Below are 17,641 nucleotides of genomic sequence, written 5' to 3' on the forward strand. Positions count from 1 at the left end.
GTGGCACATGCCTGTAGTCCCAGCTACTCGGAGGCTGAGGTGGGAGGATTCCTTGCGCCCAGGAGCTCAAGGCAGCAGTGAGCTATGATCCGTGACTGCACTCGAGCCTGGGTGACAGAGCGAAACCCTGTCTCTTAGGAAAACAAACAAACAAAAAGCCCGATGAACTCTGAGGTCAGGCTACCTCACTTCAAATTCTGGTCCCATAAATTATGTGCTCTTGGGCAAATTACAGAATTACCTGGAACCTCAAGTTCTTCACGAAGTGTCTCAGAGAGCTGTTAGAATTAGTAGCATATAGGCCGGGCGCGGTGGCTCAAGCCTATAATCCCAGCACTTTGGGAGGCCGAGACGGGCGGATCACGAGGTCAGGAGATTGAGACCATCCTGGCTAACACGGTGAAACCCCGTCTCTACTAAAAATACAAAAAAAAAAAAAAAAAAAAAAAAAAACTAGCCGGGCGAGGTGGCGGGCGCCTGTAGTCCCAGCTCTCCGGAGGCTGAGGCAGAATGGCGTAAACCCGGGAGGTGGAGCTTGCAGTGAGCTGAGATCCGGCCACTGCACTCCAGCCCCGGCCACAGAGCAAGACTCCGTCTCAAAAAAAAAAAAAAAGAATTAGTAGCATATAGTAAATGCTTGACAAATGCTGTTACTGGTAGTACTAGAAGACTATGCACTCATAGTCTAGAAAAAGGGCCATGACACATTAAGTGAAAAGGCAATGCCTATATAATTATTATTAGGTTACTGTGTATAATAAATGTTTGCAAGTGTATTTATAAAGTTTGGAAAAATTCACCCAATTATAGCTCACTCTGGAAAATGGGATGTGGGATGAAGAACAGTAAAAGACTTTTGACGTTTTACTTTATAGAATTCAGTACAATTTCCCCCATAACTACACTGTATTACTTTTGTAATAAAAGGAAAAAGATGACAAAATAATTATATACATCTATCTGTGTAAGCTTAGAGTGAAAAAAAAGTTAACAAACTATAAATTCTAGATACCTACAGCTACTCTTCACATTTTAAATACTTCTTTTACCCATCTTAAAAGGAAAATAAATCCTAGGTATAGGAAGCTCTTTTAGATTCTTGGGTTATTATTTCTGTTTCTATTTGGCAATAGGAAGCCAGTGATCTGCCTCTGAAAAGGCTAAAAGTTTGCATTTTGAAAACTCTTCATATTCAACTTTTAAAATACTTTGTTACCACTAACTACTGTCAATCTTTAGACCAATAATGTTCAATAAAACTGCCAGGGATGATGGAAATGTTCTTTGTATGTGCTGTCCAATATGGTAGTCACTAGCTACATGTGGGTACTGAATGTCCGAAATAGGACACGTGCAATGAAAGAACTGTATTTTTAATTTTTTATAATCATACTGGTTGAAACTTAAATAGCCGTTATGTGGCTAGTGGCTACCATATTGAACAGTACAGGAATACCTTACAGATATCGAAGGTTCAATAAAGCGATTTTATCACAATTAAGCAAGTCACACGACTTTTCTGTTTCCCAGCACATATAAATTATGTTTACACTATATTGTAGTCTAGTATGCAATAGCATCATATCTAAAAAAACAATGTACATACCTCAATTAAAAAATACTTTATTGCTAAAAAATGCTAATGATCATCTGAGCCTTCAGCAAGTCGTAATCTTTCTGCTGGTGGAGGGTCTGGCCTCCATGTTGATGGCTGCTGACTGATCAGGGTAGGGTGCTGGGTGCGGAAGGATGAGGTGGCTGTGGCAATTTCTTAAAATAAGACAACAATAAAAGATTTCTCTGTAGCATGTGATGCTGTCTGATAGCATTTTACAGTAAAACTTTTCTAAACTGGAGTCAATCCTCTCACATACTCTGCTGCTGCTTTATCAACTAAGTTTAGGTAATATTTACAATATTAAAAATCCTTTGTTGTCATTTCAACAATGTGATTTCACAACGTCGTTACCAGGATTAGATTCCATCTTGATAAACTACTTATTTTGCTCATCCGTAAGAAGCAACTCCTTATCTGATCAAGTATTGTCATGATGCAGCAGTTCGGTCACATCTTCAGGCTGCACTTCTAATTCTAGTTTCTTGCTGTTTCCACCACAGCAGCAGTTCCTTCTTCCTCTAAAGTCTTGAACCCCTCAAAGTCATCCATGAGGGCTGGAATCAACTTCTTCCAAACTCCTGTTAATGTTGGTATTTTGACCTCCTCCTATGAATCACGAATATTTCTAATAGCATCTAGAATGGTAAATTCTTCCCAGAAGGTTTTCAATCGACTCCGCAGATTCACTGGAGGAATCACTATCTATGGCAGCTCATAGCCTTACAAAATTTATTTCTTAAATAGTACGACTTTAAAATCAAAATGACTCCTTTATCCATGGGCTTCACAACAGATGTTGTGTTCATAGGCTTGAAAACAGCATCTCCTTGCACATCTCCATTAGAGCTCTTGGGTGACCAGGTCCATTGTCAATGAACAGTCATATTTTCAAAGAAATTTTTCTGAACAATAGACCTCAAACAGGGCTTAAAATATTCAGTAAACCATGCTGTAAACAGATGTGCTGTCATCCAGGCTTTGTTGTTCCATTTATAGAGTACAGGCAGAGGAGATTCAGCATAATTCTTAAAGGCCCTAGGATTTCCAGAATCGTCATAGAGCACTGGTTTCAACTTAAAGTCACCAGCTGCATTAGACCCTAACAAGATTCAGCTAGCTGTGTGAAGCTTTGAAGCAGTGCCTTCCCTCTGGCTGTGAAAAGTCCTAGATGGCATATTCTTCCAATAGAAGGCTGTTTCATCTACACTGAAAATCTTCTGTTTACATGCAGCCACCTTCATCAGTGATCTGAGCTGGATCTTCTGGAGAAGTCGCTGCAGCTTCTCCAGCAGCACTTGCTGCTTCACCTTGCACTTCCATGCTATGGAGATGGCTTCTTTCTTATACCTCATGAACCAGCCTCTGCTAGCATCCAGGTTTTCTTCTGCCGCTTCCTCACTTCTCTCAGCCTTCATCAAATTAAAGAGAATTAGGGCTTTCTCTGGATTAGGCTTTGGCTTAAGGGAATGCTGTGGCTGGTCTTTTTATCCAGGCCACTCAAACTTTCTCCGTATCAGCAATAATGCTGTTTTGTCCATGTGTTCACTGGAGCAGCACTTTTAATTTCCTTCAAGAACTCCTTCTTATGAGTTTGGTGTTTGGTGCAAGTGGCCTAGCTTTGGACCTATCTCAACTTTTGACATGTGTTCCTCACTAAGCTTAATCATTTATAGCTTTTGATTTAAAGTGAGAGGGTGTGACTCTTCCTTTCACTTGAGTACTCAGAGGATATTGTAGGGTTAATTGGCTTAATTTCAATATTGTTGTGTCTCAGGGAATAGGGAGGCCTGAGGTGAGGGAGAGAGATGGCAGAACACATGCAACAGTGATATTCGTTATTTTATATGGGTGCAGTTTGTGGCACCCCCAAACAATTACAATAGATGACTGATCAAAGATCACTGGAACAGACATAATGATTACGAAAAAATATGAAATACTGAGGAGTACCAAAATGTGACACGGAGACACAAAGTGAACACATGCAGTGATAAAGAATGGCACTGACAGACATGCTCAACGCAAGACTGCCACAAACCTTCAACTTGTTAAAACAAAAACAACAAAAAACATAGTATCTGCAAGGCTCAACAAACCAGGTATGCCTGTAGAGCTTTATATAGGAGAGAACTAGAAAAAAAAACATAAAGTGTGCTTGAGGGGTAGTGCACGCTCCAGACATAAGCCCAAAGCAGAACGTTAAGGTGAGACATGGATTAAAGCCTTTTATAGATTTTAAGTCACCAGAATCCTGTATAGAGCAGATAAAAGAAGAGCAAGCTGCCTCGATCCAGGCAACATCAAGAGCTTGGAGGAGAGGAGATGCACCATACCAATCAGCTCCACCCAACAGTCACTCACACATGTTTACACTCAAACCATGACTCCCATCTCATCAGGCTCTGAAAACAACAAGCCTGTTCAAATTATGAAACAGACACTCACACACAATGGACAAATAAGGTCACAAAAATCGTGGCTACTAATGTTTACGGATACAATATAGAAATTGATGCCAATTCAGAAATTTCTAGCTCTAATAATAGCTCTTTGTATACTGGTTCTCAACTTGGGGGTGACTTTACCGCTCGGGGGACATTTGGCAATGTCTGAAAACATTTTTGTTTTAAGGCCAGGATGCTGCTAAATATCCTACAAAACACAAGATAGCCCCCTGCAACAAAAACAAAAAAAAATCCGGCCCCAAACCCTGCACTAGGGTAACATGGCATCTAGGGACGATTATCTAAAATGCAACAGAATTTAATAAGATGGTTTTAAAATAAAGCTTCTTAAACAATACCTCATAACATTAAGATTTCTTTTCAATCTCCAGTAGCAATATTTCAAGAAACTTAAAGATACAACGAAGTAGAGGTATGCTACATTATTTGTAAATTTATCATCATATGTTTCACTCAGTACTCTGTCCTCTTTCTTTTAGTTCCATGAGGTAGGATCTTGATCTGCTGTATCCCCAGTGCCTGAGACACGGTAGGCATGCAAACATGTTTGTAATGAATGAGCAAGTAAAGGAGATTACTAACTGGACTTCTCTCTCCAATACAGCACGATCATTGTAGCCAGTGGTGTTAGAAATTACGAAGTATCTTTGGTTCCAGACAGAGTTATTTCTCACATCCTCTTTGAGAAGTTGGTCCACATACTGCAGCTCATTTTCCCAAAGTTTAAATTCCTAAAGGAAAAATTTAGAAAAATCATCCAATCAGAAATGTCCCATTATTTATGAACAATAAAAATAAAAAAAAAACAACAAAGAAGATGGAACTGAGGACACAGGATTTATCACAAATTCAGAAAGTAGTGACAGCTGCAAGTAAAGGAAATAGAGGGGGATATAAGTATGAAACTGATTACAGAGCCTGGAAAGACACATACAGAAAGCAGGCAAAAAGACATCCAAGAAAATTTCGAGGGGAAAAAACCCCACCAAACTCACTAGTAAGAGAATGAGTATAGATATAAATTTGATGTGACTTGATATTAATATATCTTTTTTTTTTTTTGAGACGGAGTTTCACTCTTGTTGCCCAGGCTGGAGTGCAATGGCGTGATCTCCGCTCACTGCAACCTCCACCTCCTGGGTTCAAGCTATTCTCCTGCCTCAGCCTCCCAAGTAGCTGGGATTACAGGCATGTACCTCCACGCCTGGCTAATTTTGTATTTTTAGTAGAGATGGGGTTTCTCCATGTTGGTCAGGCTGGTCTCGAACTCCCAACCTCAGGTGATCCACCCACCTCAGGCTCCTAAAGTGCTGGGATTATAGGGTTAAGCCACCATGCCTGGCCGATATTAATAATCAAAGTAAAAGGGCAGCATTCAAAAATGAAAATTAAGTAAAAGGGTAGCATTCAAAAGTGCACATATATGATAAAATTACATTAAAATACATGGAGAGAAGCATACATGGTCAGGAGTGGTGGCTCTCATGGGCAATCCCACTGCTTCAGGAGGCTGAGGCAGAAAGGTCACTTGAGGCCAGGAGTTCGAGACCAGCTGAGGCAACATAACAAGACCTCATCTGGAAAAATAATAAAGACAGGCCAGGCATGGTGGCTCACGTTTGTAATCCCAGCACTTTGGGAGGTCAAAGTGGGCGGATCACCTGAGGTCAGGAGTTTGAGACCAACCTGGCTAACACGGTGAAACCCCGTCTCTACTAAAAATACAAAAATTAGCTGGGTGTGGTGGCACGCCCAATATTTTTATTAATAAAAATAACAAAAATAAAAATAAAAAAATTAGTTGGGCATGGTGGCACATGCCTAGATCCCAGCTACTCAGGAGGCTGAAGAGGATCACTTGAGCCTAGGAGTTTAAGGCTGCAGTGAGCTATGATCACACCACTGCACTCTGGGCAACAGAAAGAGACCCTGTCTCAAAAAAAAAAAAAAAAGAAATATACACAATTGGACAAAGATATAAATTTCTATTATTTTTATTGAGTCAGCGTCTCACTTGGTCACCCAGGCTGGAGTGCAGTGGCATAGTCTCAGCTCACTGTAACCTCCGTCTCCTGGGCTAAAGTGACATTCTTGCCTCAGTCCCTCAAATAGCTGGGACTACAGGCGTGCACCAACATAACTGCCTAATTTTTGTAGTTTTCGTAGAGACCAGGTTTTACCATGTTGGTCAGGCTGGTCTTTTTTGTTTTTTTTTGAGACAGAGTCTCACTCTGTCACCCAGGATGGAGTGCAGTGGCGCTATCTCGGCTCACTGCAAGCTCCGCCTCCCGGGTTCACGTCATTCTCCTGCCTCAGCCTCCCAAGTAGCTGGGACTACCAGCACCCGCCACCATGCCTGGCTAATTTTTATATTTTTAGTAGAGACGGGGTTTCACCGTGTTAGCCAGGACGGTCTCTATCTCCTGACCTCGTGATCTGCCCGCCTCGGCCTCCCAACATGCTGGGATTACAGGCGTCAGCCACAGCGCCCAACTAAGCCAGGCTGGTCTTGAACTCCTCAACTCAAGCAATCTGCCCACCTCAGCCTCCCAAAGTGCTGGGATTACAGGCATGAGTCACTACACCTGGCCAATACAAATTTTTTATATTATAAAGCTGCCTTAATAAAAAAAAAATCATGGGGGAAGAGAACCAATAAAGATAATGTAAAAGAGGAGAATGATAAAACTTACAAATACTTTGAAAGTAGGGGACATTCACTTTGAAAAAGATAATGGAGTCTTCTTATTTGGTAACAGCAAAAAAGTAAAAATCTCCTATGATAGTCCCCGATTTTACAGGTGATCATAAAAATAAACGCGTTAAGGAAACTACATTTTTGTGAAAGTTCCTAGTCAAGTTCAGGAACCAGTGCCTAGGGTGGGCACTGACTGGTGTCCTCCCACTGTTCTCAGTCTCCAGCATGTTAAGTATAGAAAGAGAGTAAACATCTACAAGCTTCTGTATCAATGTAACAATTTTATGTCTGTTGAGTCTAATAATGAAAAACAGGGAGTAGGGTCTACTATACACGTGTTTCTGTTTGTTTTCAGATTCATGGAAGTTACAAATATAACACAGTGCCCTGTATACCATTCATTTAGCTTCCCCAAACGGTAAACATCTTACTAACTAAAGTGCAATTCCAAAACCAGAAAATGACATCTGTACATTAGTGTTAATGGAACCGCTCACCTTGTTCAGATCTTACATGTACTCACTTGTGTGTACGTGGTACAGGTGGGGGATGGGGGTAGAATATAACTCTACACAATTTTATCTCATGTATAGTATAACCACCACAATCAAGATTCTCAGCACACAGAAACTGCCTCATGCTACCCCTACCTTTATAGCTGTACCCCCTTTTCCCTCACCCTGGCAACCTCTGATCTGTTCTCTACATCTATAATTTTGCTGTTTCAAGGATATTATCTCAATGGAGCCATACAGTATGAAACCTGAGAATTCCCTTTCCACTAAAGATCATACCCTTGAGATCCATCCAAGTTGTTGCCTGTATGGATCATTCACTTCTTTTGACTGGTGAGTGGTACTGTGTGTGTGTGCCTGTATTTCACTTTTAATTTTGTTTTCTTTTGAGACAGGGTCTCATTTTGTCACCCAGGCTGGAGTGCAGTGGCATGAGCATAGCTCACCATAGCCTCGACCTCTTAGGCTCAAGTGATTCTCCTGCCTCAGCCTCCTGAGTAGCTGCGAACACAAGCATGCGCCACTACGCTCGTCTAATTTTTTTTGTATTTTTTGTAGAGTCGGGGTTTTGCCATGTTGCCAGGCTGGTCTTGTACCCCTGGCCTCACGGAATCCACTTGCCTGGGCCTCCCAAAGTGTTGGGATTACAGGCATGAGCCACTGCACCCAGCCTCATTTATAAAGTAATTGATTTTTACTGTATTTTATATAAATGAGACATACATGAAATACAGTAAAATACATCCAATCTGTGATCAGTTGGGGACAAAGAAGGGTCCTCCACTCCTTCACTTAAGCGGCTCTAGTACAGTCAATGCCAATGACATACAGGCCATGAATGTTTATAATTCATGTTTAAAACTAACGTTTAAAACTAAAATTTTACCACTTTTTAATATATATATGTCATGAAATATTTTTTAAACAACCATCTCATAGTCCCATTTTAGGTCATCAAAGACTATGCTGAACTCATTAAATCCTCATTGAAAATAATTGAAATATTGATCAAACAACTTTCCATATAGAAACAAACCATGTTCCTTGGCTTTGACACTACTGGGAGTATGGGCTGGATAATTCTTTGTTGTGGGGAACTGTCCTGTGCATTTTGGGATGTTTAGCAGCATCCTGGCCCTCTACTCAATAGATGCCAAGAGCAACATGCCCCAAGTTCTAACAACCAAAAAAGTCCCCTGTTGAGAACCACTGACACACACACACACACACACACATATATATATAATTTTTTTTTTTTTTTTTTTGGAGACAGGGTCTCCCTCTGTCGCCTAGGCTGGAGTGCAGTGGCACTATCTCAGCTCACTGCAAGCTCCATCTCCCAGGTTCACACCATTCTCCTGCCTCAGCTTCCCGAGTAGCTGGGACTACAGGCGCCTGCCACTACACCCAGCTAATATTTTTGTATTTTTAGTAGAGACAGGGTTTCACCATATTAGCCAGGATGGTCTCGATCTCCTGACGTCGTGATCTGCCCGTCTCGGCCTCCCAAAGTGCTGGGATTACAGGCATGAGCCACCGCACCCAGCTTTTTTTTTTTTTTTTTTTTAATAAAAATAAACAGAGAAAACCTGTTCTTAAACCGTGAAGACCAGAAGAAAGTGCCACACAATCCCCCATCACAAATTATGCAGTTGAGCTTTCCACATTTGGGGCAATTGCAGGGGTCGGCACATCCGGAGTGCAACGAATATGCTTTGCCCTGGGAAAACCACCTTAGTGATCATGACATCTCCCCTGCCAGGTTAAGTAACTCACATGAACTAAAGGATGTATAGGCCGGGCGCGGTGGCTCAAGCCTGTAATCCCAGCACTTTGGGAGACCGAGATGGGCGGATCACAAGGTCAGGAGATCGAGACCATCCTGGCTAACATGGTGAAACCCCGTCTCTACTGAAAAATACAAAAAACTAGCCGGGCGAGGTGGCGGGCGCCTGTAGTCCCAGCTACTCAGGAGGCTGAGGCAGGAGAATCGCGTCAACCCGGGAGGCGGAGCTTGCAGTGAGCTGAGATCCGGTCACTGCACTCCAGCCTGGGCAACAGAGTGAGACTAAAAAAAAAAAAAAAAAAAAGGATGTATATATGTCCCACTTGGGACAAGTTATTTCCTTTTTATTTCGCATATTAAAATGTATAGAACAGATTCTCTGTTCAGTTTTCAGAATTCATTATAGTTGAAATCATTACCTTTTAAAAGTTATGTTGGAAACATATAAAACCGTAATATATCAAATATGAAAACAAGACAATTATGTACACTTTATTTATAAAATAAATAGAAATGCATAAGCTACAACACAATTAAGGGATATTCTGGAATCCTTTCTCATAGGAACCTTTTATGATAATTTCAGTAGTGTCAGTTAAGGGAGCTTTTCAAAAATACTGGTTATGTTCTATGTCTTAATCTACTGTGGTAGATGGAGAGAGCTGTATGTGTAAAATGTATGCCTTTATGTGATTAAGTTTTTCAGAAATAAGTAAAAATATTGAATACCTTTAGAATACATTATCCCTTTAATCAAATTTGGAAAAGTTTAAACATTTTCAAGTTTTAAATATTTGGTGAAATGCCCTTGGTCTAACGAATAGTGCAGAAAGTAGCAATTCCTGGAAAAAATTCAAAGGAAACAATACTAGAACTGTTTAAAATAAAGAAAATTCCCAGAGTGGGAGTTACGATTATTCTATTCAGGATTTAGCAGAAAACTTTTGACATGCGGGTAGAAATAAAATACTTAAGTTACTGTAAAATCATATTCCAAAGTTTATATATGAAAAACACTTAATGTATATTATATATGCCTGTTAGTTAAAATAATACATCTGTAGTAAAAATATGCTACTTTTTATATTCAATTTGTTGGCAAATATGATACAAATTCAATCTAAAAAATACTAAAAATGTACCATATCCAAAGAGATTATTAAGATTAGCTAACATGAAGGATGTCAGGTTTTAATTATCTTAATAATTCTTCCCTTTTTTTTTTTTTAAAAAAGATGGGGTCTCACTCTGTTGCCGACGGTACAGTGCAGTGGTATAATCATAGCTCACTGCAACCTCGAATTCTTGGGCTCAAGCAATCCTCCTGCCCCAGCCTCCCAAGCAGCTGCAACTACAGGTGTGTGCCACCATGCCTGGCTAAGTTTTCTACTTTTTGTAAAGACGGAGGTCTCACTTTGTTGCCCAGGCTGATCTCAAACTCCTGGCCTCACTCAATCCTCCTGCCTCGGCCTCCCAAAGTACTGGGATCACAGACATGAAGCACCAAACATGGCCAATAATTTTTAATTATTATACATTGTGTGCAATGATCTACATATGTGTGTGCCTTGGTTTGCAAAGAGACTTTTTTTTTTTTTTTTTTTTGAGACAGAGTCTCGCTCTGTCGCCCAGGCTGGAGTGCAGTAGCCATCTTAGCTCACTGCAACCTCCGCCTCCCGGGTTCACGCCATTCTCCTGCCTCAGCCTCCCGAGTAGCTGGGACTACAGTCGCTCGCCACCACGCCCGGCTAATTTTTTGTATTTTTAGTAGAGACAGGGTTTCCACCTCGTTAGCCAGGATGGTCTCGATCTCCTGACCTTGTGATCCACCCGCCTCCGCCTCCCAAAGTGCTGGGATTACAGGCGTGAGCCACCACACCCGGCACAAACAGACTTTAAGAGTAATTTAGTTCAGTTAAAAAAATAAAAATCTGACAAACACTGTACAATACAAGAAAGGCAATACCTGAATAACCCATTGTCGATGCTGCCAGGCATGATAATTCTTTGCATCCTGATTAAGAATATCAGCAATAAATTCAAGCTCCTGAGATGGATCTCTTAGCCATTCCACTAATACTCGCCTATGATGCCTAAAGCCCAGAGAAGAAGGGAGAGAAGTTTTGTGTTAATTTACCCAAGAACTAAAACATCAGCAGCACATGTTATAACTGACAAGCAACAAACAAAAATTCATCTCTAATTCTCAACACTCTACTGGAGAGAAAAGGAACACACACACACACACACAAAAAAAATAGAAAAAAAATCAGATAGTTTATCTCAAACTACATCCGGTAGTATCTTTCGACAACCATGAAATTGTGTCAAAAAATTCAGAAACATTACTGGATTGCATAATGAGAGACAAGATAAAATGTGCTATTATTTTATCAAATACATAAGTTCCTCTACTTAACACACATCTATCAATTTTCCCTAAGTGCAAAGTGTCACCAAACAAGCAGCTTCTCAGTCTACAAATTAGTGGGCAGAACTGAATTCACTGCTACACCGGCAAGTAGCTATGACAAGTTGCAAGCTGTCAACAGAGGAGTTTCTGTACTAGGAAAACACTTAAGGCTTATTTTATATTGGGTTCCATTTTTTTCTTTGGCTGAAATATTTATAAAAATCTATTAGTGAAAATATTCTAAAATTCACTATGGTAATGGTTGTACAGATCTGTATACATACTAAAAAACACTGAATGAGGGAATTGTATGGTAAGTGAACTATCTCTCAATAAAATGGATCTTTAAAAAATCTATTAGAGTATAACATTCATTCAACTAAAAGTGAGCAGAACAATAGGAAAAAAGGAAGGATTTAATGCTTAATGACTCTTCTACATGCCTGGAAAATTTAAAAATTCATCTTGCAGATTAACACAAGATACTACCAAAAACAAAAGCCTAGACAGAAGGTTTCCAAATTTATTTTAGAATTCCTCCAAGTCAGTGAACACTACCTGCATTTTATTTTTCCAGGTTGCTGGTGAGTTCAGTAATTTAGAAAGCTAAGAATCAGATCCTCCAGGATATCAAACTGAGGAAGAAAAAGTCCATGCTGATGTTCTCCGATTTAAGGAATTACAGGGCTTTATGTTATAGCATAAGTTTTCATAGTTAGAAGTTAATAAAAGTGATTAGTTAACTGGGATACATAATTTGCATCACCTGTATTGGTTATAAAACAAACAGAATGGACAATTAGAAATGTACAACAATTTAAAAACAGCTGGGCTTTCTGTAGCAGCTACTTTGAGTGGTTTTGTGTTTTACATAACAGTAGGTGATGAAGTGCTAATGACAGTGTCTGCAGTATCCAGAAAAGACAATTTCTCTTTAGCAAAAACGCGATGTAATCAAATACTAATGCCTGTGATGTCGGAATGTTATAGCTACAGATTTTTACATAAAAGCTCCTTAATTCCACAGGGCAGGTAACTTTAGTGAGGGTCTGAAACTCTCCATTTAATCTCTTTTCTCATTAAACCAATTATTTTATAATGTAATTTCTTAGAAATACAACAATCTTGTAATCAAGAGGCTACAATGGTAAAGTTTTTAGTTTTTAAATTTTTTATTTTTTTATTTTTTTTCAGACAGAGTCTCACTCAGTCACCCAGGCTGGAGTGTAGTGGTGCGATGTCAGCTCACTGCAACCTCCACCTCCCGGGTTAAAGTGGTTCTCCTGACTCAGCCTCCTGAGTAGCAGGGATTACAAGCGTGCCACCACACCTGGTTAAATTTTTGTATTTTTAGTAGAGACAGGGATTCACCATGTTGGCCAGGCTGGTCTTGAACTCCTGAATTAAAGTGATTCACTCACCTCAGCCTCCCAAACTGCTGGGATTACAGGCATGAGCCACTGCACCTGGCTACAGTGGTAGTTTTTAAATAAAATTCTAGGCCAGGCACGACGGCTCACACCTGTAATCCCAGCACTTTGGGAGGCTGAGGCTGGCAGATCACCTGAGGTCAGAAGTTCGAGACCAGCCTGGCCAACATGGCAAAACCCCATCTCTACTAAAAATACAAAATTAGCCAGGTGTGGTGGCATGCGCCTGTAATCCCAGCTACCCAGGAGGCTGAAGCTGAAGAATCACTTGAACCTGGGAGGCAGAGGCTGCAGTGAGCCGAGATTACGCCACTGCACTCCAGCCTGGGAGACACGTCAAGACTCCAAACTTACCAAACTTGATAGTTTTTGGGCTGCTCCTCAATTATTGCAGTGATGTAGTTCATTTCCTCATGTAGATCCTTCTGAAGTGACTTTAAGAGAACTCTCCGGAAATGCCTAGGGCAAACATAAAACATCCAAAGTCGCATTATTCCACAGAAGTTGCCTAATAACAATGTCAAATACAGCTACAAGTCAGCAATAGAGTTAGACAAATTTTTGTCAGGTAATCTGTATAATTTAACAATTATATAGGCCAGGCGTAGTGGCTCATGCCTGTAATCTCAGCACTTTGGGAGGCCGAGGTGTGCAGATCACATGAGGTCGAGTTCAAGACCATCCTTGCCAATGTGGTGAAACCTCTTCTCTACTAAAAATACAAAAAAAAATTAGCTGGGCATGGTGGTGCACGCCTGTAGTCCCAGCTGCTCGGGGAGGCTGAAGCAGGAGAATCGCTTGAACCCAGGAGGCAGAGGTTGCAGTGAGCCAAGATCACGCCATTGCACTCTAGCCTGGGCGACAGAGGGAGATTCCACCCCAAAAAAAAGAAAAAAAAATTATACAGACATACTCTGTATAATTTAACAATTTAACTGCTTGTGAGTGTCCAAATTCATACGACTATCTGGTCACTGGAAGAAATCAAGCCCTTTTAGCAAAAATAGTGAAAGGTGGCCGGGCGCTGTGGCTCATGCCTGTAACCCCAGCACTTTGAGAGGCGGATCACCTGCGGTCAGGAGTTTGAGACCAGCCTAACCGACATGGAGAAACCTCGTCTCTACTAAAAATACAAAATTAGCTGGCGAGGTGGCGCGTGCCTGTAATCCCAGCTACCTGGGAGGCTGAGGCAGGAGAATCACTTGAATCCAGGAGGCAGAGGCTGCGGTGAGCCAAGATCATGCCATTGCACTCCAGACTGGGCAACAAGAGCGAAACTCCGTCTCAAAAAGAAAAAATTAGTGAAAGGTAACAAGTATGAGATGGAAGAAAAGTAAATTTCTTATTCTTAAATAATGACAGACAACCAACTAAAATTATATTCAGGTACTACTCTGGTCACCAGTGTTCTATAACGTGAGAATCAAAGACATTTCTTTCCCTATACAGTATACCTTGTTCGTGTAGATACATTATCCATATAATGAATTAATTCTATTATAAACATTAACAAAATATTTACTTTTAGAACAACCACAAAAATGCTACTTGTAAATGAAACAAGTTTGTCTTTAAATTCCCCATAGGTGGGGTTTAACCACCACCACCACCAGCAAATAATTTTCCTAAAGACGTTGTTAGTTCTGGTCTAGTTTTACTTCAAAATTTTTAACTCAATATATAGTAAGAGACATTCCAGGACCTAATTTTATTAGCTTTTAAAATGAACTGCTCACTTTGGGAGGCCGAGGCAGCAGATCACTCAAGGTCAGGAGTTTGAGACCAACCTGGCTAACATGGAAAAACCCCATCTCTACTAAAACTACAAAAATTAGCCTGTAATCCCAGCACTTTGGGAGGCCGAAGTGGGCAGATCACGAGGTCAGGAGATTGAGACCATCCTGGCTAACATGGTGAAACCCCATCTCTACTAAAAACACAAAAAAATTAGCTGGGCTTGGTGGCATGCGCCTGTAGTCCCAGCTACTCGGGAGACTGAGGCAGGAGACTCGCTTGAACCCGGGAGTCAGAGGTTGTAGTGAGTTATGATTACACCACTGCACTCCAGCCTGGGTGACAGAGCGAGACTCCGTCTCAAAAAACAAACAAACGAACAAACAAAAATACAAAAATTAGCTGGGTGTGGTGTCAAGACACCTGTAATTCCAGCTATTCGCGACACTGTGGCACGAGAATTGCTTGAACCCAGGAGGCGGAGGTTGCAGTGAGCCAAGATCATGTCACTGTACTCCAATGGGCAACAGCATGAGACTCCATCTCAAAAAAATTAATAGAAATAAAATAAAACGCTAAACAGGAGAGACAACAGTATTTCTCCCCATTATTATTCAAAAAAAAAAAAAGTAGACTTCCCAGAGCATGTAAATACAAGCCCTTGGCTTTTATCGGTAATTGATTCCAGGTATACTGCTTCTTTCAAAACAGCAATAAACTCGCAGGAAATCTTTAAGTGTAATCTAAGTTCCAAAAATGATGAAACACACTGAGGATTCAAGTTAAACAGGGTAGATTAAGTAAACAAGTTTATTCTCATTCCCTAATAAAACCCCTGTAAAATGACAACAAAGGAATAAACCCACAAGAACAAAGAGAATCAGGGACAAAGACACCACGGCAACTGGAAGAGGTCAACGACACTATGGGAAGTGTAAGCAGACAGACAAGATTTAACTGACTAAAAAATAGAATAAGACTTTAAGAAAATTCCAGAAGTCAGAGGTATGACATATTTCCAAAACTGGGGGTCAAAGGTGGGACTAAAAGCAGTGGAAAGTCTATAGAAAGAGTCCTTGGTGGCCAAGACCTGTTCCCACTACCCTGAGCAGAAGTGACATCCTGTCTTGGGCAGGAGACAAGTGGCTTTATTCTCTGGAAAAATCTGAAGCAGAATGGGTTACAAGGCACACTGGAAGGCAGGGTGAGTTAAAGGGTGGAAATAAGGACATTTAAAATGTTGATATACAAACTTAGGAAAAAAAAAGTTTCTATTTCAAATTGCAACAGGATAAGATTTGCAAAAAAGCAAAAAGTTGATATCCTAAACAGTGAGACTCTCCTACCATCTTTCCCTGCCTAACCCCTCAGAACTGTGGCAGTCAAATGTACATTCCTGAGGCAATAAACCACTTAATACTCTTTGAGAGACACACTGTCCAAAAGACTTAAATACTGACAAGTGAAATTTCAGTACAACACAGCCACATACCCCACTCAGTAACTTCACAGTGAAGCCCTCCAACTGATAAATCCTGCCACATACAAGGCTTCCAATCAGGATTTTTCCAGTCTCTCTCATAGGCATAAAGAGAAAGTCAAAAATTACCAACCACTGAGAAAAATATTTATGTGAAAGAGAACAAAAGAGATGAAAAGATCTCACATCCATGAAATTAAAAAAACAAAACACACACACACGATGCTATTTAAAAAAAAAAATTCAGAGAACAAAAAAACAGCTCCCCCAAATTAAAAATGTATGCAGAATCTTTAAAAATCCATACAAGTTAGAAAATAAAATTGATGACATATCTCAAAAGTAAATAAAAACATAAACAAATGAAGGAGAAGGCCGGGCGCGGTGGCTCACGCCTGTAATCCCAGCACTTTGGGAGGCTGAGGTGGGCGTATCACGAGGTCAGGAGATCGAGACCATCCTGGCTAACACAGTGAAACTCCGTCTCTACTAAAAATACAAAAACAAAATTAGCTGGGCATGGTGGCAAGTGCCTGTAGTCCCAGCTACTCGGAAGGCTGAGGCAGGAGAATGGCGTGAACCTGGGAGGCAGACCTTGCAGTGAGCCAAGAACGCGCCACTGAACTCCAGCCTGGGCGACAGATCGAGACTCCATCTCAAAAAAAAAAAAAAAAAAAAATTCAGGAGATACAACATAGAACTAAAAGGCATTCCAGAAAAAGAAAACAGAGGAAAGAGAAGAAATTATCAGAAGAACACAGAAGAATCCCCAGAACATAAAGAGAAAAAGAAAAGTTTTAAACAAAAGGATGATAATCTTCTCAAGCTGAAAAGAAGCTAAGAGAAACAGAAAAAGAGTTTTAAAATGCTGAGTGAAAATAATGTCCAATCTAGAATTTTATTACTAAAGTTGAAGGGAGACTAATGATTTTTAATTGTATAAATCTCAAAAATTATTTTCCATCCTTCTATTCAATGATATGCTCTATAAAATGAGAAAGTGAATCAAGAAAGAGAAAGGTATGGGATCTAGGACACAGGGGATCTAACACACAAATGAGCTGAAGACCAGGTATGTAGTATCCAATTGGTGAAGAGAAAAATGGAACTGAAGGATGACCTGTGTTCAATAGAAAAATGACACTTCACATTATCAGAGCATCTGGAAGACAAATTACTTATTGGTACAAAGAAAACAAAAATGACAGAGGGAATGTAATTACACTATTAAATGTGGGTCAGCAGCCGGGCACAGTGGCTCATGCCTGTAATCCCAACACTTTGGGAGGATGAAGCGGGTGGGATCACCTGAAGTCGGAAGGTCGAGACCAGTCTGAGCAACATGGTGAAACCCCATCTCTACTAAAAATACAAAATCAGACGGGTGTGGGGACGCATGGCTGTAATCCCAGATACCCGGGAGGCTGAGGCAGGAGAATCGATTGAACCTGGAAGGCAGAGATTGCAGTGAGCTGAGATTGCACCATTGCACTCCAACCTGG

At 40.6% G+C, this 17,641-nt stretch overlaps 1 protein-coding gene and 1 non-coding gene across 2 annotated transcripts in view; both read right to left on the reverse strand.

Annotated features, from left to right (window-relative positions):
• FNTA (farnesyltransferase, CAAX box, alpha) overlaps positions 1–17,641 on the reverse strand; it is a 31,522-nt gene that overhangs the window by 4,035 nt on the left and 9,846 nt on the right. The window contains exons 4-6 of the mRNA XM_010370967.2: positions 13,280–13,384; positions 11,049–11,175; positions 4,666–4,814 (exon numbers count right to left, since the gene is read on the reverse strand). Coding sequence (XP_010369269.2) covers positions 4,666–4,814; positions 11,049–11,175; positions 13,280–13,384 — 381 coding nt within the window. The remainder of the gene's footprint in view (positions 1–4,665; positions 4,815–11,048; positions 11,176–13,279; positions 13,385–17,641) is intronic.
• LOC115899845 lies at positions 8,907–9,067 on the reverse strand. The gene has a single exon (XR_004059443.1). It is a non-coding gene; the product is annotated as a U1 spliceosomal RNA (small nuclear RNA).

The sequence above is a fragment of the Rhinopithecus roxellana genome, chromosome 9, assembly GCF_007565055.1.
Source record: "Rhinopithecus roxellana isolate Shanxi Qingling chromosome 9, ASM756505v1, whole genome shotgun sequence".
Taxonomy (NCBI): Eukaryota; Metazoa; Chordata; class Mammalia; order Primates; family Cercopithecidae; genus Rhinopithecus; species Rhinopithecus roxellana.